Genomic DNA, 23,405 nt, shown 5'->3' on the forward strand with positions numbered 1-23,405 from the left:
TGCCACTTGCGCTTTCTGGAACTGAGTTTTCTCATCTGTAAAAGGGGGATTCAATACCTATTCCCCCTCCGACTTAGGCAGTAAGCCCCACCTTGGGCAGGAACTGTGTCGGAACTGATTAATTTGTATGCAACTGAGTTTTTAGAACACTGCTTGGCACATAACAAGCACTTCCCAAATATAATAATAATAATAATAACGATAAAATTAGGGTCAGTCACTTGTACCTGCTGGGAGAGTTCTCTTTCAGAGTGGCTTATGGATTTTGATTTTTTAAAAAAATTCAACAATTGAGAAATATTATTATTTAGATATTGAGAATATTTAGACTTCTGCCCTATCTTGTGTGATCCAACCAGCTGTAAAAGGGCTAGTGTATCAGAAGGCGGGTGGAAGGATTAGGGGAGCCTAAGGGAGAAAACAGAACAGATACAGTCTGTGGCTACTTTCCTGCCGCCCTGTAAATAATCAGTGGTATTTATTAAACGCTTACTGTGTGCAGGGCACTGCACTAAGCCCTTGGGAGAGAACAACACAGCAGAGTTAGTAGAGTCATGTTAAAACAGAAAAAGTCAGGGTAAAACATTTCCCCCGCCCTCCTGGCTTCCGGCTGTCCATACAGCAACTGTATGGGTTCCCTACTGTCATTCATCCTCCCCAAGTAGCTTTCCAGCTTAGCTGTGTTGCGAGCCCCGTGGCAGATGACTGTGAAGAAGACAGAAGCCACAGAGCGTAGTGGATAGAGCATGGGTCTGGGAGTCAGAAGGACTCGGGTTCTCATCCCAGCTCCGCCCCTTGTCTGTGTGACCTATGTGAGTGAGGAGTGAGGAGACTTGCCCAAGGTGTCACAACAGACAAGTAGCAGAGCAGGGCTTAGAACCCAGGTCCTTCTGACTACCAGGCCCTGACTAGCCACTAGGCCATGCTGCTTCCCCTCATTTAGAAGGAAGCAGGGATGCTTCTAAAAGTTTTCCTTTGTGCCAAAACCCACCCTGACTTTCCATCCTGTGGAAATGAAAGCTGTAATGGGGGCAAGGAGTTGGGAGGTGGAGAAAAAGCTGAGAGGGAAGTTCCGAAGCTCCGTCTCCTTGCCGTAAAGAATGCAAGCTGGGAGAACTCAGGCTGGTCTACTTGTCAGAGCCACTTGCCTGGCCTGTACCCTTTTTCCCAGCTCCTTTCCCATTTTTTAATAGTATTTGTTAAGCAATTACTATGTGCCAGGCATTGTTATAAGTGCTGGGATAGATACAAGCTAATCAGGTTGGACACAGTCCAAGTCCCATAAGGGGGTCACAGTCTTGATCCCCATTTTCCAGTTAAGGTAATTGAGGCACAGAGAAATTAGATGACTTGCCTAAGGTCACAGAGCAGAGAAGCTGTGGAAGTTGGGACTAGAACTTAAGTCCTTCTGACTCCCAGGCCCATGTTTTATCTGCTAGGTCGCTCAGCTTCTCCAGGGCCTGGTCCTCTCCCTCCCTCCGGGACCAGGAGGCAAGCTCATTATGGTTCGAGTCCCCCACCGTGACGCAGTGTGGTCTAGTGGAAAAAGAGCATGGGCCCTGGGAGTCAGAGGACCTGGATTCTAATCCCAGATCCATCAGTTTCCAGCTGTGGGACCTTGGGGAAATCACTCTGCCTCTCTGGGTCTCAGTTTCCTTCTCTATGTAATGGGGGTAAAATATCTATTTCTCCTTCCCTCTTAGCTTGCGAGTTCCATGTGGCCCAGGGACTGGGTCCCATCTGGTTACCTTGTCTCCAACCCAGTGCTCAACACAGAGCCTGTCTCCCCTCAATCAACACCACCGCCAACATCATCACGGCCATTACCTGGTGGCAGGCGGAGATGTGGTGCACCCCACAGAGCGGGGTCTGGTGGGTCCTGGGCCGGTCTCGGCTGGGGCGTCGTGGGATGGCCCCCCTCAGCAGGCCGAGGTAGTCAGCATAGGCCACGATGAGGAAGGGGGGCAGAGGTGGAGTGTTGGGCAGGAGCAGGAGCGGGAAGCGGGCCGGCTCGAGATCTTGCTCGGGCCGAGCACGGTCCAGTGGGAGCCTCACCGTCTGCAGGCAGGCCGAGGAGCCTAAGGCCCACACCTTGAGCACCTGTGAGCGATGGAGAAAGAAATCCAGCCGCTTCCTCCAGCCCTGCCGGCCCTCCTCCCGAGTTGTCCCGGGAAGAACCCCGTTCCTCTGAGCGTTGGAGACCCCTTCCCCTGTCCGTCCTGGCATCTCTGATGATAGGCTGGTGAAGCCTTCGGTGACTAAGCGTCGTGGAGACTTCGGCCCAGGAGCTGTTGAGGGAGGTCTTCCCTGCCCAGGCTTCAGTTTGGGATAGTCTTCTTCTCAGCTGCCCCTCGCTAGCCCAGTAAGGGGCAGTGATGGGCTTTCTCCCTGTCTCCTCCTTGCTGACCCTCTATGGGGCAGCAATGAAGATCCTCTGCACCTGCCCCTCAGGAGCTCTGTAGAGTAGCATGAGGATTCTCCCTGCCTGCCCCTCAGTAGCCCTCTAGGAGCCAGCAATGGGCCACAGAGGGGCCAGGCGGGACCACGTGGGCCCAGGCCGTCGGGAAGACTCACCCCGTCCTTGGAGAAGCTGAGCAGCTGGTCCCGGATCTGGAGGATGGCCACTCCCAGCACGGCCCCGGAATGTCCTCGGAGGATGGCGGTTGGCCAGCCAGGCACGTAGCGGTTCCAGAGACGGACGGTGCAGTCGGACCCGCCAGTGGCCAGCAGGCTCAGGGGCTTGCAATAGTCAAAGCACCGCACACCCTAGGGATGTCGACACAGACCAGCAATGAGGCGTGAGACCCCCTGCTCGCTCCTCCATCCGGCCGGGACCGGACAGGTCCCTTGGCCAGAGCCTGCCCCTCCCCCCCGCCCCAGAGTGCAGCTGGACTGGTCAAAGCACTGACTGCCCAGGAGTCCATTAAAGATACTGAGTGCTTACCGTGTGCAGAACACTGTACTAAGTGCTTGGGAGAGTACAATACAATAGAGTTGGTAGACATGCTTCCCGACTACAGGACAAGTGACTCTGCCACTTGTCCACTGTGTGACCTCGAGAAGTCACTTCACTCCTCTGTGCCTTAGTTACCTCATCTGTAAAATCGGGATTGAGACTGTGAGCCCTACGTGTAACAGGGACTGTGTCCAACCCATTTTGCTTGTATCCACCCCAGTGCCTAGTACAGTGCCTGGCACATAGTAAGTACTTAACAAATACCATAATTATTTTTATTATTATTAGGGAGGCAGCATGGTCTAGTGAAATGGGCGTGGGGCTGGGAGTCAGACCTGGGTTCTAATCCTGACTCTGCCACTTGCCTGGTATGTTATCTTGGACAACTCACTTAACTATTCTGGACCTCCATTTCTCCAGCTGTAAAATGGGTATTCAATATCTGTTCTCCGTCCTACTTTCGCTGGGAGACCCAAGTGGGGCAGGAACTATGAACGATACCCCAGCGGTTCCTGCAGTGCTTGACATATAATAAGCACTTGACAAATACCATGAAAAAGGGAGCATACAGACTAGATAGATTTTTGGTATCTTCTGCAAAGCCACATGGATTTTTATTCTGTACTTTTCATTTTTGTGTCTTGTGCAGTGTACTGTACCAAGTGGGTGCTCAGTTAATGATATTGCTACTGCTACCACCACCACAACCACCCTCACCACTATCACAACTACCACAACAACCATGCACAACTACCACAACAACCATGCACAACTACCACCACAACCATCACAACCACCATCACTAGGGGAACATTCGGAAGGTTTGAATAGGTGTCTGTTTATAGTTGTATTTTGCTGTGGTCTGTTTATTGTTCTGCACACAGTAAGTGTTCGATAAATACTGTTAACTGACTGAATGGGATGCCATTCAGGCGGATCAGCAACATTCATTCATTCATTCAATAGTATTTATTGAGCGCTTACTATGTGCAGAACACTGTACTAAGCGCTTGGAATGTACAAATCGGTAACAGATAGAGACAGTCCCTGCCCTTTGACGGGCTTACAGTCTAATTGGGGGAGAAGGTGACAAGGGCTGAAAATATTCAGCATTCAATCAATGGTATCTGTTGAGAGCTTTCTCTGTGCAAGACACGGTGCTCTATCTGGGGAAATTACAAGGTTTTCTTTTTGCACTAAACTAACCCCAAACAGTCTCTTTCAGCTTGTCCTAATGATCAGTTGAGCTGTGTTGCAAATGGGTTGGGGAGGGGAGGGGATAGAGAGAAAGAGAAGAGAGAGAAGACAGATGAGAGTAGAGAGAGAGAAAGAGAGAGAAAAAGAAGAATGGACTAGTGGATAGAGCACAGGCTCTGCCACTTGTCTGTTGTGTGACCTGGGACAAGTCAATTCAGTTCTCTGTGCCTCAGTTTCCTCAGCTGTAAAATAGGGATTAAGACTGTGAGCCCTATGTTGGACAGGGACTGTGGCCTACCTGATCATCTTATATCTACCCCAGTGCTTAGTAGGGTGCCTGGCACACAGTAGTGCTTAAATACCATAATTGTTGTTATTTCACACATCTCAGATTCAGGGTAAAAATGGGGGATTGGGGACAGCCAGATCCCACCTTCTTGATCTTCCATGTGTACGCTGTCCTCTTCTTCCAGAGGTCCATGATGACCACTGAGGTTTCTGAGCTCCCTGAGGAGGTGATGCATTGGTCTTCCGGGAGGTGCTGGATCTGGGAGATGGCTTCGGGATGCACAGCCGACAGGTAGTAGTAACTCAGGAAATGGCTGTGCTCGCTGATATCCTGGCGGGAAGACAACAAGCCGAGAGTGAGCGGAGCCCTCTCCCCCTTCGATCAACTAATCAGTGGGATTTACTGAGCTCTTATGGAGTGCAGAGCGCTGTACTAAGCCCTTGGGAAAGTACGATACAATAGAATCGTTAGACATGTTCCCAGCTCTTCCAGACTCACAGTGACCCACTGAGAAGCAGCCTAGGGTGTCCCTGGGGCATGGAGTCCCAGGAAAGCAGTGGCCGAGATTGTGAGCTCCTGCTAGGACAGATTTATCTTGCATTTGGCTATATGGTGTGCACTAAAGAGAAAAATCAGAACTAATTAACCTGGGACTCATCTTGTAGATACTTAGTAAATACTTATCCAGACCCGCAATTAAGCAGGAAAGCTGCCAGCTGATAACACTTGGCTGTGTATATTTGGGCACTCAACTGTTTAATTTGCCCACTCTAACTGTAAATAGATATATATTCTCTACCTACCCTTTAGATGCACTATTTCTGACTGGGCTAAAACTACAGTTTTATTTCTGTATATACACATATCTATATAGTATTTGTTGGAGTGCTTACTATTTGATAGGCACTGTATTAAGCTCTGGGGTAGATACAAGCTAATCAGGTTGGACATAGTCCATATCCCCCATGGGGCTCACATTCTTAATCCCCATTTTAAGATGAGGTAACTCAGGCACAAAGAAGTTAAATGACCTGCCCAAGGTCACACAGCAGGCAGGCAGTGGATTCGAGATTAGAACCCTGGTCCTTCTGACTCCCAGGCCTGGGCTTTTCCACTAGACCACGCTCCTTTTGGGGCTTACTCATTTGAACCCCTTCAAACTGCATATTTCTTCAGATGTTATTTCTGTCAGTTTGGGTTGGATGAATTTCTCATTTTTAATAGAAACATCTCCATCCCATTAGGAGATTCAAAAGTATTGACTCTGAGCAGCAGCATGGCTTAGCGGACAGAGCACGGACCTGGGAGTCAGAAGGACCTGGTTCTAATTCCAGCTCGGCCACATGTCTGCTTTGGAACCCTGGGTAGGTCACTTCATTTCTCTGGTCCTCAGTTACCTCATAATAATAATAATGATAATGATGGTATTCGTTAAGTGCTTACTATGTGCCAAGCACTGTTCTAAGTGCTGGGGTAGATACAAGGTAATCAAGTTGTCCCACGTGGGGCTCACAGTCTTCATCCCCATTTTACAGATGAGGTAACTGAGGCACAGAGAAGTTAAGTGACTTGCCCCAAATCACACAGGACAAGAGGCAGAGCCGGGATTAAAACCCACGACCCCTGACTCCCAAGCCTGTGCTCTTACCACTAAGCCACACTGCTTCTCCCACCAGCTGCTTTACGTCCTCTGTAAAATGGGGATTAAGAGTGTGAGCTCCATGTAAGACAGGGACTGTGCCCAACCTAATTAACTTGTATCTACTCCAGTGCTTCAAATAGCTGTTGGCACACATTAAGCGCTTGACAAGTACCAGCATCCTTCAAGTTAACGATTGTGCTCTTTATTAAGTGATTACGTGTGCCAAGCAGTGTGCTAGGCACTGGGGTAGAGACAAGATAAGCAGAGAGGACACAATACATGGGACTCGCAGTATATACCAGTAGGAGGGAGAACAGGTACTGTGCCCCCATTTTCCAGATGAGGATACTGAGGCCCAAAGAAGTTAACTGACTTGCACAAGGGCACTCGGTAGGAAAGTGACAGACCTGGTCCTCTGATCCCCAGGCCTGAGGTCTTTCCAATAAGCCACACGGCTTCTCTGCCGAATCTTAGCTTGGTTTCTTTTCTGTCTGAACTTGCTTCCCCCTTCCGTGTGCCACCAGCTTCCTTTTCCTTTGTTTCTCTGGGTATAAAGAGAACGTTTCGTCAGCAACAGACGTTTACCTGGAACCCACCAGGCAACGGGGCTGGGCACTGCCCTTCCTGCGCCAACTCAATGCTTCATTGTAGAGTTTCTGAGAATCATCTCCTCTCCCTCCCTTGCCTCCCATCACCCTGTGGTGGAAAAAGCTTCTTCCTGCAGGGTTGGGATCGATCATTCGACCATATTTATTGAGCACTCACTATGCGCATTGCGTTGTACTAAGCATCTGTCTCCCCCTCTAGACTGTAAGGTCATTATGGAAAGGGAACATATCTGCTAATTCTTTTGTCTTGTTCTCTCCCAAAAGCTTAGTACAGTGCTGTGAACATAGTAAGCGCTCAGTAGAATTCCACTGATTGATGGATTGGGAGATTATGGCCTAGTGGGGATAACACAGACCTGGGAGTCAACAGGACTTGGGTTCTAATCCTTTCTCTGACACTTGCCTGCTGTGTGACCCTGGGCAAGTCACTTACCTTCTCTGGGCCTCAGTTATCTCATCTGTAAAATGGAGATTAAGATGGTGAGCCTCATATGGGACAGGGACTTTGTCTAACCTGATTGCCTTGTATCTACCCCAGCATAGTAAGCGCTTAACAAAAAACACTATTATTATTATTATTGGTTTAAGTGCTGGGGAAGATACAAATTAATCAGATTAGACCCATTCCCTGTCCCACATGGGGCTCATACTTTTAAACCCTATTTTACAGGTGAGGTAACTGAGGCCCAAAGAATTGAAGCGACTTGTCCAATATCACACAGCAGATGGAGTCGGGATGAGAACCCAGATCCTACTAACTCCCAGGCCCGTGCTCCATCCACTGAGCCACCCGGCTTCTCTAGATGATAGATTAACTGAAGTGAGTGCTCAATAAATAACACTATCACCAGTACAGGAGGGCAGTGGTAAGAGATGTTAAAGGGTCAGGTTGTGTGAGTTGGTACTGTGAGAAAGCAAGAGTTGTGATGGTGTTCTCTGAGGGATTCGGGAAGTTTGGGGAGCAGGGAATGGCTCAGGTTGGAGCTCTGGAGGGAGGGAAGGAACATCTGACCCCATCACCTGCATGAAGATGCCCGAGAGTCCAGACCGTTCCAGAAGCGACTTGTTGATCAAGCCCGAGAGAGGATGGAGAAACCAGAGCACATTGACTCCCCCGTGGTCATCTCCCCAGAGCAGAAGCGAGCAGCCATCCTCTGACTAGGGAAGCAGCAGAGAAATCAGTCAGTCCATGCTATTTATTTGTGTTTTCGATTTTTTTTTATGGGATCTGTTGACACTGTGTCAACACCGTTCTAAGAGCTGGGGTAGGTACAAGTGAATTAGGTGGGATACAGTCTCTATCCCACCTGGGGCTCACAGTCTAGGTAGGAGGGAGAACTAGAGAAATGAGAAGTAAAATGACTTGCTCAAGGTCACACAGCAAGCATTTGGCAGAGCTGGGAGTAGACACCAGGTTCTCTGACTCCCAGGGTTGTGCTCTTTCCACTAGGCCAGTCTGCTCCTCCAGGCCATTGAGCGCTTACTGTGTGGAGAACACTGTACTAAGCGCTTGGGAGAGTATAAGAGTTGAAACATCTCCCTGGGTGTGAGAATTCTCCTGACAACCAAGTATTTTCATCTTTAGCCTCAGAAGGGCCCAAGCAGGAGAGGATCTGAAGAGGTCATCCAGTCCTCTTTCTCTGGGAAGGTTTCCACTCAAATCTTTTCATACATATTTCAGTAAGAGCTCTTTGGAACAACCTGACTGTCCAGACCCTGGTTTCAGAATTTTTTTATGGTATTTGTTAAGCGCTTACTACGTGCCAGGCACTGGATTAAGCACTGGAGTAGATACAATCTAATCCGGTTGGACACAGTCCCCGTCACACGTGCGGTTCACTGTCTTAATCCCCATTTTACTGAGAGGTAACTGAGGCCCAGAGAAGTGAAGTGACTTGCCCAAGGTCATGCAACAGACAAATGGTGGAGCTGGGATTAGAACCCTGGTCCTTCCGGCTCCCAGGCCTGGGTTTTATTCATTAGGCCACCCTTCTTCCCTGGTGTTACTGTTATGGAGAACTGTCTGTACAGCAATAGAAATATGCCAACTCCATTATAAGAAAATTGACATTTAGTCAATGGATTGCTGTTTGTCAACCCATCAAACCATCATATTTATTGAGTGTCTACTCTTTACTATACTAAGTGCCAGGGGCAGTAAGAGAGAGGTAGACACAATCCCTGCCATCAAGGAGCTTACAGTCTAGCAGGGAAGACAGACACTAAAATAAATGACAAGTAGGAAGAAACAAGAGAGTTTAAATATGTGGACAGTAAGATCTCTATAGGTAGGAAACGTGTCTACCAACTCTGTTTCATTTTACTCTCCCAAGCGCTTGGTACAGTGCTCTGCACACAGTAATTGCTCAATAAATACTGCAAGAGCAGATGGTGACTTTCCAAGGGCAATGTGAAAATGCCCAAGGGGCGGTTTTTGGTGAGATGAGATATTAGGAAGATTTTCATGAAGGAGGTGCGATTTCAGAAGGGCTGTGAACACAGAGAGAATAATAATTATGGCATTAAGCCTTTACTACGTGCCAGGCATCGTACTAAGTGTTAGGGTAGATGCAAGATAATCGTGCTGGACATGGTCTCAGTCCCATGTAGGGCTCACCGTTTTAACCCCCGTTTTACAGATGAGGCAACTGAGGCACAGAGAAGTGAAGTGACTCTTCCAAGTGCAGAAGAGCGGCAGAGCTGGGATTAGAACTCAGGTCCTCTGAGTCCCAGGCTCGGACTCTTTGCACACTAGGCCACGCAGATGTTACTATAGAGTGATGGATGTCAACTGATCCAACAACTTAAAATCCCCGTACTTACTTTATGACAGTAGCACAAACATGTTGGAATACCATTCAGTCCTGCAGAAACAGATCCACAGTTATTTACAGTAGTAGAATTTTTTAACGCTTTAACTCTATATTGTGATTTATTTATATTAACCTTTTTGGGGGCAGAGAACATGTCTACCAACTCTGTTGCATTGTAATCACCCAAGCTCATATTAGAGTGCTCTACATGCAGTAGGTGCTCAATAAATACCAATGATTGATTTCAAGGAAATATGATGAGAGATGCAGATTATGATAATAATAATTATGGTATTTGTTAAGTGCTTACTATGTGCCAAGCACTCTTCTAAGCACTGGGGTAGATACAAGGTAATCAGGTTGTTCCACGTGGGGCTCACATTAATCCCCATTTTACAGATGAGGTAACAGGCACAGAGAAGTTAAATGACTTGGCCAAAGTCACACAGCTAAGTAGCAGAGCTGGGATAGTGTCACATAACTAGTGGACAGTAGAGGATGCTAATCTCAACAAATGATATTTGTCTTAGTTGTTAAGTGCTTACTAGGCACTACATTAATATGAATAATTCATAATATATAATTTAAAGATACGTACATAACCGCTGTGGTGTTGGGGGTGGAGAGAATATCAAGTGTCCAAAGGTCACAGATTGAGGTGCAAAGATGACGCAGAATGGAAAGTGAAGCAGAGGACAAGAGGGCTTAATTGGGGAAGGCCTCTTGGAGGAGAAGTGGTTTTAGGCAACTTCAGGCCCCACATAGGGCTCACAGTCCAAGTAGGAAGGAGTACAGGTATTCGATTCCCATTTTACAGATGTGGAACCTGAGGAACTGAGAAGCTTAACGACTTGCCCAAAGTCACCCATCAGGCAATTGGTAGAGGCAGTATTAAAACCCGGGTTCTCAGTCTCCCAGTCCCATGCTCTTTCCATGCTGCTTTCCCAGGGTATTTTGAGAAAATGGAATGCAGTTAGATCTGCCCCTGTAAGCACTTGATATGCAACCCAACACACAGCCCCACAGTACTTATGTCTTGCTTCGTTTTATGCTGTCGCATCTTTTCCGTTCCACAGTGACAGCATGTACACATCCTTCCCAGAACGTCTCACCTCCATCTGCAATCATTCTGATAGTGTATCCATAGAGTTTTCTTGGTAAAAATCTGGAAGTGGTTTACCATTACCTCCTGCTGCTCAGTAAACAGTTACCTAATCAGTAAAATGGGGATTAGAAGTCCTGAGCACGCTCTGACTAGGGACCGAAAGCATTTCTTTTGAGTCAGGACGAGAGGAATTGAGCCCAAGATTGCAGGGAAAGGTAAGCGTATGAACCGGGCAACTCATGTTCACTTGCCCTGGAGAGTGGACGTTGAACAGGGGAAGACAATGCTAGAGAAACCTTGCAAATAGCATATCCCAATTAGCAGCTCACAGACAGTGTCCCACCACACTGCCGCCAGGTGAGAAGCAGGGGGAATAAAATCACACGTTTCACTTGTGCGGCTTTAACCGTGGTGGGCAAGTTTCCGGGACTGAGCAATCCTACCGAACAGGTGGAACTCTTCGAAGAAGCTTGTAGGAGACATTTCGAGGAAGTGGATTTTCCGGCCCGTGGTGGCCACGGCCACCTTGTGGACATTAGGCAGGTAGGCTGCGTCAGTGATCCAGGCTTTCATCTGGCTCCTTTCTGTTGTTAAATCATTGACAACGGCAGCAATCTACAGGAAATGGGCAAGCATGGACATAACCATAATTTATTTACTCATGTTAGTGTCTTGTCTCTCTGTCTAGATTTTAAGTTCATTGTGGGCAGGGAATGTGTCTGTGTTTTACTCTCTGCTTAGCCCAGTGCTCTGCACACAGTGAAAGTTCATAAATAAGATTTAAATCAAGAGACTGCAAGAATGTAATCCTCACCTTCTAGGAGAATTGGGGTATTCCAATAAAATAGTGATAATGATCATAATACTAGTGCCAATACTACATTTGTTATGAGCATACTGTGTGCCAAGCACTGGGACACAAGATAATCAGTTCTTGCTCCATACAGGGTTTACAGTCTTAGTAGGAGGGAGAACAGGTGTTGAATCCCCATTTTACAGATATGGAAACTGAGGTTCAGAGAAGTGTAATGTCTTCCCCAAGGTCCCACAGTAGACAAGTGGCAGAGCTGAGATTAGAACCCAGGTCCCCTTGACTTCCAGGCCCATGCTCTTTCCCCTAGGCCACGCTGCTTCCCAAAACAAGGGCAAGGAGGACCTTTCAGAGTAAGGAAGTGTTCTAAGAAGAGCAGAAGCAAAAGACATACTGGTATAGCTTACTTCTACAAAGGAATGCATCATTTGCTCTTTCTTAAAATATGCAGTGTCTTGTGCGATGATGAACAAAGTCCTGGAGTGAACGGAAAACCCAAGGCAGGCTATTCGGGCAGGACTCTAATGGTCTCTGCCTCAGCATCACCATTGGGTGCTTGTGGATCACCTCGCAGTTCTTTACCTTGTATGTTTTCTGGAGCCGGAACCTGCTGTCCCACACGCTGAGGACGCCTCCTCTACTGACGCTCACAAACTGCAGGGGAGGAGGATGGGGAAGGGCCAGGACTCTCGTGGTTGGCTCTTGCTGGGAAACAAAGCGACCAAATATGACATCACCTTCCTTCTCTCTACTGTAACTTTTTGAGGGCAGGGATTATATGTCCACCGTAGCCTAGTGAATAGACCCTGGGCCTCGGAGTCAAAAGGACCTGGGTTCTAATCCCTGCTCCGCTATTTGTCCACTGTTTGATCTCGGGTGAGTCATTTCACTTCTCTGGGCCTCTGTTACCACAGTTGTAAATAGGAGTTTGAGATTGTGAGCCCTATGTGGGACAGCGGATGTGTCCAAACTGGTTGGTTTGCATCTACCCAGCGCTTAGTACAGTGTCTGGCACATAGTAAGCGCTTAACAAATACCACAATTTATTATTATTACCGCACTTTCCCAAGGGGCTTCAAACAGTGCTCGTCACAGAGTAAGCACACAGTAAATACCATTGATTGATGGAGAGACTGTGAAACGGACTCAGCAAAAAGGTCAGAACTTTCTCACATCAAGGGTCTTTTACTCCACAAATAAATACGACAATGAATGAATGGACCTGAGAATGTGAAGATCTTAAAAAATGGATTTAGGTTAGGCCCTATCCTAGTATGGGTTGTAGCTGGCCCGGAAACAGGGGGCTGGATTCAATGACCTTTAAAGTTGCCTGCTAGCTTAAGGAGTCTCTCGCACATCTCTCAGTAGGATCTGATGATTTTCCACTAGATTATAAGATGCTTGAGGGCAGGGATCATGTCTGCCAACTCTCTAGTACTCTCTCAAGTACTCAGCACAGTGCTCTGCACAGAATAAGTGCTCAATAAATACCACTGATTGATTGATTCCTTAATCGCTCAGTCACTTTTCTCAAGAGAAGATTGCTTATGGCAGGCAGGGACAAGTGAGTGGGAGTAGTACTGATGAAACCACTGTCACTGTAATTGATTCCTCTCCTCGGGTGGTCGGCCGCAGACCCCTGGGAATTGAGGCTTGACCATAGTTCTGGACCAGAGATTCCGTTGCTATCATGTAACTCTTTCATCAATTGATCACTGGTATTTATTGAATGCTTACTGTGTGCAGAGCACTGTACTAAGCATTTGGTTGTCGTGGGATTAGATTATGGGTTCGACTTCTGGTTTTGCCACTTGTCTGCTGTGGGATGTTGGGCATGTCACAACTTCTCTGTGCCTCAGTTCCCAAGTCTGTAAAATGGGGATTAAGACCAGGCCCTGCATGGGACAGGGACTATGTCCCACCCTATTATCTTGTACCTACTCCAGCGCTTAGTACCCTGCCTGGCACATTATAAGTGCTTAACAGATACCACAGTTATTATTATTTTTAGTACAACAGGGTTGCACTGTTCACTTAGTACAGTGCTTTACATAAAGTAAGCGCTCAAAAAATACTATTGAATGATAAATGCGATTGAACGATAGACACTTTCCCCAGTCCCCCCAACCTCCTGGTGGGCTGAGGCCGCTGTGATCTTTCGGGGTCCAGCCCCCACTGGCTGGAGTAGCGGCCCATCAAGCCTCTGAGGCAGTGACCGGTGAACCCCCACTCCGGCCTCCCCAGCTCCCCAGCACCTGGACCTGGGCTCACCCTGTTCTGCGGACAGCGGCGGATGAGAGGCGGTCGGCGAAGCAGAGGATCTTGGAGGGGTCTGTCAGCTTCATCATGCTCTTGGAACTGGAACAGCAGGTGACAGCACAACTCGTTCCACGTAACATAGCCAGTGTGGGCCAGGGCAATCTCAAAAAGAGTCAGAGGTCAAGTGGGGTGACCACCCGTCCGGTTTAAGGCCAGACTTTCCTGTCTCTAGCTGCTGGGAACCCCTGTCCAATCCTCAAACAGTCCCAGTCACTTCCATGTCCTCCATATCTATTTTGGACACCCAACTTCCCTCGACCTCTCCAGCCCGTGGATCTGGAGCAGCGCTGTGATGTTAGGGGACATTGGAGGGGAATATAGCAGATCTGGAAAGGGGGTGGGGGTGTCATTGTCCCCCCTTAAGTGATATTGTGTAAGCTCCGTAGATTTCTGCAAAGAACTGTTTTGGGCATCCTTGTGATGTCGGTATGGCTGCTTGGGAAATATATGGAACACAGGTAGGTCCCCTCTGAGTTGGGCAAGGGCCAAATGGTGTTCTTTTCCTTTGGTGGGCTGCTTCAGGGGTGGAGTGGGGTGTGTGACAACATAAGAGCCAAATAGAGAGAGGGAGACATTACTTGCCCTTTTTTGAAAATGGGAAAAAATTTCAGACTCTCCCTAGAAGACAGAGTCCCAAGAGAGCAACATAGCTCTCCTCTCAACCAATGGAATGCTTGGCCAACTTCAGGGTAGTATTGTATTTACTGAGCACACATGTGGTGTGGAGCACTGTAATAGAGGCTTGGGAAGTACAAAATCAAGAAGAAACCCATTCCCTGCCCACAACCTCTAGACTAAACTCACTGTGGGCAGGGAACGTGTCTACCAACTGGGCCATATGGTTCTCTCCCAGGTGTTTAGTACAGTGCTCTGCACACAGTAAGCACCAATAAATAAATAAATTGATTGCTTGATGGAACTTCCACTATAAGCCAGTGGCAAAATCAAGCAGGAGAGGTGGAAAGGGCAGGAAACGAGAGGTGGGTCCTAAATCTTGCCTGAGGACTGGTGCAGGGTGGCTAATTGATTTTCAACTCTAATACCTGAATGTTGTCACTTTGGTCTCTGGGTTTGAGCACCACTGGAGCGGACACGAGAGCAGCTGTAGTAATAACAGCAATTGAAATATTAGCAGTAGTAGAAGTAATAGGCGCAGTATGGTCTACTGGAGAAAGTACGGGCCTGGGAGTCAGAAGGACCTGGGTTCTAATCCTGGCTCTTCCATTTGTCACCTGTTTGACCTTGGCCAAGTCACTTCACTTCTCTGGGCCTCAGTTCCCTCATCTGTAAAATGGGGATTAAGACTGTGTTCTTTATGTGGGACAGGGGCTGTGTCCAACCTGATTTTATTTTATCTACCCTAGCACTTGGAACAGTGCCTGCCACATAGTAAGTGATGAACAAGTAGCATTATTATTATATCCAAACAGACGAATACTTCAAAGCCTTATTGAAGGCACATCTCCTCCAAGAGGCCTTCCCTGACTAAGCACCTCTCTCCTCTTCTCCCATTTCCTTCTGCATTACCCTTGAACTTGGATTTTGCTCCCTCTATTCACCCCTCAGTCCCACAGCACTTCTGACCATATCCATAATTGATTTATTTACATTAATCCCCTTCTTCCCCTCTAGACTGTAAGCTCACTGTGGACACTGAACATTTCTATCGACTCTGCTATATTGTTATACCATACTCCCCCAAGTGCTTAGTACAGTGCTCTACACCCAGTAAGCACTCAGTAAATATGACTGATTGATAGATAGCAGCAGTAATGAGAGTGGCAGCATGAATAGTAGCATTTGTTGACACCTGCTTAGTGAAGGGCATGGTACTGGGCACCTGGGGAGACAGCAGTGCTTGGGTGCAGAAGGGAAAGGAAAACGACACAGAGGCAGGGAGAGGGAAGGATCAGGCTGAACTCAGAAGAAAGTCCCCCTCTAGACTGCAAGCTTGTTGTGGGCAGAGAATCTTTTTTGTTTGTTGTACTCTCCCAAGCGCTTAGTACAGTACTCTGGCACACAGTGCTCAATAAATAGGATTGAATATTTTGAATGAATACCTTTTTAACAAGCAACTCCACTTGGGTCTTCCAGCGCTCTGAGCCCAGGAGCTCACACAAGACCCCCTGGAGCTCTCGGACGGTCAGGCTCCTCTCCGGATGGGGCATCTGCTCGGGCCGAGGCTTGGCACCCAGCGATTCCCTCCTGGCCGCTGACCCCTCTGCTTCTGGCAAACGTCCCGGGGATGGCACAAACAGCTTCTCCAGCTCCTCTAGGTGAGCCAGCTGCAGTTTCTCTTCCAAGCTGGGCTGCTGCTCCTCCTCTTCACAACTGGAACAATCAATCAAATGTGAATATTGAGCATTTACTGTATGCAGAGCACTGGAATCAGTGCTTGGGAGGATCCAATAGAACCAAGTCATTTGACACATTGCCTGCCCACAAGAAGTTTACAGTGTAAGAGAGACAAAACCCAAGGCCAGTGGTTCCGTGAAGGGTAGTCTAATCAAACACTTCTTATGCTCTTCTTCTTCCTTTAGACTGGGAGCTCTCTGTGGGCAGGGGATTCATTCATTCAGTGGTATTTATTGAGTGCTTAGTGTATGCAGAGCACTGTACTAAGCACTTGGAAAGTGCAGTTTGGCAACAGATAGAGACAATCTCTACCTGGGCGAGACAGACATTAATATAAGTAGTTTACAGATATGAAGATAAGTGCTGTGGGGCTGGATGGAGAGATGAATAAAGGGAATAAGTCAAGGTGATGCAGTAGGGATGCAAAGAAAAGGAAAATAGGGCAGAGTCAGGGAAGGCCTCTTGTAGGAGATGTGCCTTCAATAAGACTTTGAAGGAGGAGAGAGTAATTATCTGTCAGATTTGAAAGAAGGAGAGCATTCCAGGCCAGAGGCAAGATAGAGGTGACAGGTAGGTGGGATTCAAAGCCTGTTCTCCTTGTTACCTATACCATGAGCCCCATGGGGGACCTGTCATCTTATACCTACTCCGGTGCTCAATACAGTCCTTGGCACATAGTAAAGGCTTACAAATATCATTATTACTATAGAGAGAGGGACACATCTTGATATGCAAGGTGGAGAGCTGAGTGTAAGCTCATTGTGGGCAGTGAAGCTCTCCACCAACTCTTTTATCTTGTACTCATCGAAGTACTTAGTACAGTGCTCCGAACACAATAAGTGCTCAATAAATAGGAGTGATTGATTGCCTCGGGGGTGGTAAGACCCTAAGATCTGGGTACTGTCCATAAGTCCTCTCCACCAACACCGAAAGAGTGAACAAAGGGCTGGGGAAGGAGGTTGTCACACCTAGGTGTTTCTGGGACTTACAACCTCAGGGGACCAGGCGCTTATGCAGGGGAGAAAGAAGGATTTCACACATGGAGATGTAGGAAAATTGGTCAAGCAGCTTTGCTTCTTCTTCCACCTGCTTCCCCCAGCCCCTTATTCTAAAATAATGGTAGTCACAGTAATTGTTAAATCTGTACTATGTGCCAAGTGATGGAGTAGATTCAGAATAGGCAGGTGGGACACAGCCCCTGTCCACAGAGGACTAAGGGGGCTAGATTGTAACCTTGCTGTGGTCAGGGAATGTGTCTCTTTAATGTTATATTGAACTCTCTCAAGTGCTTAGTGCAGTGCTCTGCACACAGTAAGCGCTCAATAAATATGACTGAATGAGGGGGGAGCAGGGAAGAATAAGTTAATCTCCATTTTACAGATGAGAAAACCAAGGCCCAGAGGAACTTAAGCCATTTGCCCAAGATCAGCCAGCTTGCATGGGGCAGAGTCGGGACAAGAACCCAGGGCTCCTGACTCCCAAACCTGTGATCTTTCCAATGGGCCACGCTGCTTCCCGCTCTCACAGCCACTTTCTAACCCTCACTCCCCACCTCTAATTTTCCCAGCCTTTCCTTCACTCCATAGCTCCTCCCCCATCCACTGAGTTTTTTACCAGTCCTTTCAACTGGCCGGCCCTCATGGAAAAACCCCGACCACCAAAAAACATGCCAGGGATCCAAACTCCCATAGGAAAGTTTGCTTTCACGGTGCCAAGCCGCAGCTAGGCTTGATTTCTTGGGCCGAGCCTTGGGTTGTTCTCAGCGCTGCCCGAGAGAAGCTCCACGACCACCATCAAACCCACCCAGGGGCAGCCCAAGACTCACAGGGTCGCCGCTGGGGACAATTCTTCTTCACAATCGGCCCCGGCCAGGTGCTTCCGAGATTCCTTCGGCCCCCACATCTCGGCTCCTGCTCTCCACCCCTGAGAGGTCAGGGCCAGTTCTGAGAGGCAGCCCAGGTCTCAGACGCAAACGGGATCAACCTTGGCAAGGAATTCTCGGCTTCCCCCTCAAGCAGAGCGGAATTGCTTAGGTGACTCGGCTGGGGAAGAGACCTTCTTCGTATCCAGCCGGCCACCTGCAGACTCTTCTCTCTGCCCAGCAGCACGGACCGGGGGGTGGTCTTTGGGGGTGGTGGGTGGACAGGGCCGGCCTCACCTATAGAGCTGTGGAGGAGGAGGAGCCCTCTCTACTAAGGAATTCTCCATAGGAGATGCCCATCAAGGAGATGGGGGGTAGGAGGTCAGTTTATGATTAACCGCCATCTCAAGATGGAGAAAACAATCTCCGTTTCCCTTGGAGAAGCACTTGACCTTTGCAGGTTCGGGCAAAGAGGGCTTCTCTAGAGAGCGTTCTACTTAGGCATCCAACATCCTGAACTCTTCGGTCATGCATCAGTGACCGTGCTTGAGTCCCACCTCTGTATTCCTTCCCAGCACTTAATACAGTGCTCTGCACACGGTAAGCGTTCCATAAATACTATACTACAACTAGTAATAATTATGGTATTTGCTAAGTGTTCACTGTGTGCCAGGCACTGTACTAAGAGCTGGGGTGGATATGAACAAATGGGTTTGGACAAGTTCCCTGTCCGATCTGGGGCTCACAGTCTCAATCCCCATTTTCCAGATGAGGTAACTGAGGCACAAAGAAGTCAAGTGACTTGCCCAAGGTCACACAGCAGACAAGTGGCAGATGGTCTGGATTAGAATCCATGACCGGTGCTCTATCCACTCATTCCATGTCACTACAACTACAAACTGCAAACTGATGGTGCCAGTGACCTGTGCCCAGAAATCCAAAGCAGCTGGGCTCATCATTCAGAGTAGGCAAACAGCCCTAATAATGATACTAACAGTAGCAGTAATCGTTAGTTGTAATAATAGCATTGGTATTTGTTAAGCGCTTACTATGTGCAGAGCACTGTTCTAAGCGCTGGGGTAGATACAGGGGAATCAGGTTGTCCCACGTGAGGCTCACAGTTAATCCCCATTTTACAGATGAGGTAACTGAGGCACAGAGAAGTGAAGTGACTCGCCCACAGTCACACAGGCTGACAAGTGGCAGAGTCGGGAGTCGAACTCATGACCTCTGACTCTGAAGCCCAAGCTCTTTCCACTGAGCCACGCTGCTTCCCGTAAGAATAATAGTAGTATTTCCTGAGCATCCGCTGACTGCATTGCACCATTCCAAGAACTTGGGAAGTTTAACAGAAGGTTGAGATCCAAACCCTGCCCATAGTAAGCTTCCACTTCAGTGGCTAGGTGAGTGGTTCTAAGTGAATCAGAAAGACAAGATTACTATTGAGCTTCTACTAGCCACAGAGAAGCGACTTTGCCTAGTCCGAGGAGCCCAAGCCTGGGGGTCAGAGGACCTGTGTTCTGATTCCAGCTTCCTCAAGGCTTCCCGTGCCTCGGTTCCCTCATTTGCAAAATAGGGATTCGGAACTCATTCTCCCTCCTACTTAGACTGTGAGCCCCATGTGAGATTTGATCATTTTGTATATACTAACCCAGAGATTAGTACAGTGATGATGATGATGGTATTTAAGCGCTTACTATGTGCCAAGCACTGTTCTTAAGCACTAGGGTAGATACAAGGTAATCAGGTTATCCCACTGGGCTCACTGTCTTAATCCCCATTTTTCAGATGAGGTAACTGAGGCACAGAGAAGTTAAGTGACTTGCCCAAGGTCACACAGCTAAGTGGCAGAGCCAGGATTAGAATCCATGACCCCTGACTCCCAAGCCTGTGCTCTTTTCACTAAGCCACGCTGTTTCCCGGTGCTTTGCACATAGCAAATGCTTAACAAATACCACAACTGTGATTACTAGCAGTAATAGTAATGGTATTTATTGAACACCTACTGGGAGCAGAGCATTGTGCTAAAGCACCGAAGGGGGATGATAGACGCCCAAGGCATGTTCCTTACTCACAAGGGGCTTACAAACCTACCAGGGAAGGTACACGTGAAAATATCTAGGACAAGAGTAAATACACAAGTGCAAGAAGCAGATTGCTCACCTCCTCTGTAATTGTCACGGCAAGGTAAGCATTGTCCTGTGACCTGTGACAATATCTATAATTGATCTATATTAATGTCTGTTTTCCCCTCTAGTCCGTAAGCTCACCGAGCAGGAAATGTGGCTAATTGTTATATTATACTCTCCCGAGAGCTTAATACAGTGCTCTGCACCCAGTAAGCGCTCAATAAATACAACTGACTGACTAGCATGCAAGGATGTCATGCGCTTTATCGGACTCTTTATGAAAAATTGCAAAATTACCTCATCTACCTCAAACCACTGCAAAAAGGCCCCAATACTGCCCCAGGTCTGATACAACTGTGACTAAGCAGCCAGGAGACTGTTCACTTACCTGCTCCACCCTTTTTTTCTGGCTACATCTGTTCCATTGTGCCAATCAATCAATGGTGTTTATTGAGTGCCATTTGAAGAGCACTGTACAAGGTGCTTGGGAGCATACAATGCACCAGACCTAGCAGAGGACAAGCTTACAGCCCACCCAACTCTGCTTAGTTCAGAACTCTCTGCCTTCTGACCTTGCCTGCTGGAAACCAATTTGAGCATTACACTTTGTCACTGTTAGAGAGAGGTAATCAGGCAGTTAACTGAGTGCAGCTTTCTCAGGGTGTACTTAACACACACGGTGACTTTTCAGCTCTCCACAAAACAGAAAATCCTCCTAAATCCACTGGGATTCCTGCCCATTTGGCCTTTCCTCAGGGTTTTTAAAATGTTTTCTCTTGCAGTATTTGGTACTATATGCCAAGCACTGCATCAAGTGTTTGGGATCGATACACCATAATCAGTAGGAGGGAAAACAGGCATTTCATCCCCAGGTTATAGATGAGGAAACTGAGGCCCAGAGAAGGTAATTAACCCAAAGTCACACAGCAGGCAAGTAGCAGAGCTGGGAGTCAGAGGACTTCGAGCCTGTATTCTTTCCACTAGGGCACATGGCTTGGCTCAAGGGGTTCTGTTTCTCTGGAGATTTGGGGATTGTCTCTAGACCGTAAGTTTACTATAGGTAAGGAATATCTCTCCCAACTCTGTTGTATGGCACTTTCCCAAGCACTTAGTACTGTGCTAAGCACACAGTATGCACTCAGTAAATACCATCGATCGATAGGTTGGAAAAGCAGCGTGGTCTAGTGGCTAGAACACGGGCCCCTGAGTCATAAGGACCTGGACTCTAATCTCCACTCCCCCATTTGTCTGCTGTGGGACCTTGGGTCACAACTTCACTGGGCCTCAGTTACCTCACCTGGAAAATGGGGATTAAAACTGAGCTTCCAGGTTGTACGTAGACTGTGACCAATCTAATTGGCTTGTTTCTAGCCCAGAGCTTGGTACAGTGTCTGGCTCATATTAAGTGCTTAACAAATACCATTTAAAAAAAAAAAGGCAGAGATTGCTGTATTTTTGCCAGAGGCGGTCACTACCAGATTCACTCACTACTTGTGTATTCCCAGTAGCCAGGACAGCAAAGATCCCCTTGAGCTCTGAAGGCAGGGTGGGGGCCATGTTCTTTATGGGGAGGGTCAGGCTCTAGTCAAGAGCCATGGTGGAGGCTGCAGACTGTGGGTGGAGAACGTGTCTACCAGCTCTGTTCTATTATGCTCTCCCAAGTGCTTAGTACATTGCGCTGCACACACTAAGTGCTTAATAAGTGCTTTGCCCATTCCCCATCTTCTGTGGGCACAAAACCCCATTCTGTTCTCATCTCCCCATTCCTCCAAACCCACCCACTGCCCCATCAGGTAGAAAATCCTCAACTTTAAGACACTCAATCTCTCTCCTGATTCCTCTCCCACTCAAACCCAGACTGCACACTTGGCTCCTCTAATGTCAATATACACCTCGATCTCACTCTCTTGCCATTGACCTCTTCTTCATCCTCTCTTCTTTGCATCAGGCAGACCAATGCCCTCCCGACCATCTACTGAAATCACATCAATCGTATTTACTAAGCGCCTGCTGTGACCAGAGCACTGTACTAAGCTCTTGGGGGGAATACAACCAAACAGTATAATAGACACATTTCCTGGCCACAACCAGCTTACCGTCTACATCTCCTCCAGGAAGCCTGCCCCGACTAATCTTTCATCTTGCCACCCTCATCTCGCTTCTGCGTCACCTCTGCAGTTAAATCCATAACCCTAAGTCCTTCCTCTCTTCTCCACCTTTACCATAGCACTAAAGTTCATATTGTTAAACTTGAAGCAATTCCTCTACCAGTAATTTAATCTAAAGTATTTCTCTCTCCCACTAACTTGTAAGCTCTGCGAAGGCATGGATCAGGTCTACCAATGCTTTGTGCTTTCACAAGCACTTAATGCAGCACTTGGCACAGGAGAAAGCACTCAGTAAATATTCCTGCATCTGACCCACACAGGTGCACATGGGGGATGCAGTTTAAACTGAAGTTCAGTGGAAAGAGCATCGGACTGCGAGTCATTGGACCTGTGTTCGAGACTACTGTGTGACGTTGGGCAAGTCACTCAACCTCTCTGATCCTCAGATTTCTCATCTGGAAAATGAAGAAAATCTGGATTGAGAGTCCTGTATGGGACAGAGACTCCATCTGATCTCATCTTGGGTCTGCTCTAGCCCCTGGGACTGCTTCACAGATACAATAATTATGTGTACCACACACTGTGCAACAGGCTGGGGTAGAGGCGAGGTAATCGCACCACACATGGTCTCGGGCCCACAGAGGGCTCCCAACAAAAGAGGTAGAGAGATGCAGGCTGGGTCAGAGATTTCTGAGTCTGGGCATATCCGGGAATGGTCCAACAGTATTGTATTCTCCGGAGCGCTTAATGTGGTGCTCTGAACACAGTCAGTGCTCAATAAATAACACCGATGAAGACCAGATTCAAGTAGGGAGTTGAAGAACAGTTGAAGATTAGAACAGTTGAAAAATTAGACCAGAAGATGGCACACTCTGAAAACCTATGGATGGCACATAAGCTCTGTTCAGTAAGCCTACAAGGAGACATACACACCCTCCCCTCCACACCCCCACCAAGACAGCCCAGAATAAGAAGGTCTCTCTTCATCCCATCAAGTATAGAAAGCCTGTGCCAAGCTGGAAAAGGTCAACTATCGTAAAAGAGTCTGATTCACATCTTTGACGATCCTTGTGAGGCATGAAGGACTTCTGTGAGGACTATTTTCCCAGCTTGGAAAACATGCAGGGAAATCTCACCCATTGTTTCTGGGAAAAATGGAAAGCAGTTTTCCCCCTTCTTGCTAAAAACAACACACAAGGCATTTTTGTTGTT

At 47.7% G+C, this 23,405-nt stretch overlaps 1 protein-coding gene across 1 annotated transcript in view; it reads right to left on the minus strand.

Annotated features, from left to right (window-relative positions):
- The window catches only part of LOC103168766, a 35,607-nt gene extending 13,965 nt beyond the window's left edge, over window positions 1-21,642 (minus strand). The window contains exons 1-10 of the mRNA XM_039914261.1: window positions 21,561-21,642; window positions 15,801-16,063; window positions 13,693-13,842; window positions 12,004-12,126; window positions 11,054-11,225; window positions 9,516-9,556; window positions 7,713-7,850; window positions 4,587-4,772; window positions 2,575-2,766; window positions 1,828-2,100 (exon numbers count right to left, since the gene is read on the minus strand). Of these exons, the coding sequence (XP_039770195.1) occupies window positions 1,828-2,100; window positions 2,575-2,766; window positions 4,587-4,772; window positions 7,713-7,850; window positions 9,516-9,556; window positions 11,054-11,225; window positions 12,004-12,126; window positions 13,693-13,842; window positions 15,801-16,063; window positions 21,561-21,642 (1,620 nt within the window). The remainder of the gene's footprint in view (window positions 1-1,827; window positions 2,101-2,574; window positions 2,767-4,586; window positions 4,773-7,712; window positions 7,851-9,515; window positions 9,557-11,053; window positions 11,226-12,003; window positions 12,127-13,692; window positions 13,843-15,800; window positions 16,064-21,560) is intronic.
- Between the last annotated feature and the right edge of the window lie 1,763 nt (window positions 21,643-23,405).

This window comes from Ornithorhynchus anatinus, chromosome 15 (genome assembly GCF_004115215.2).
Source record: "Ornithorhynchus anatinus isolate Pmale09 chromosome 15, mOrnAna1.pri.v4, whole genome shotgun sequence".
NCBI lineage: Eukaryota > Metazoa > Chordata > Mammalia > Monotremata > Ornithorhynchidae > Ornithorhynchus > Ornithorhynchus anatinus.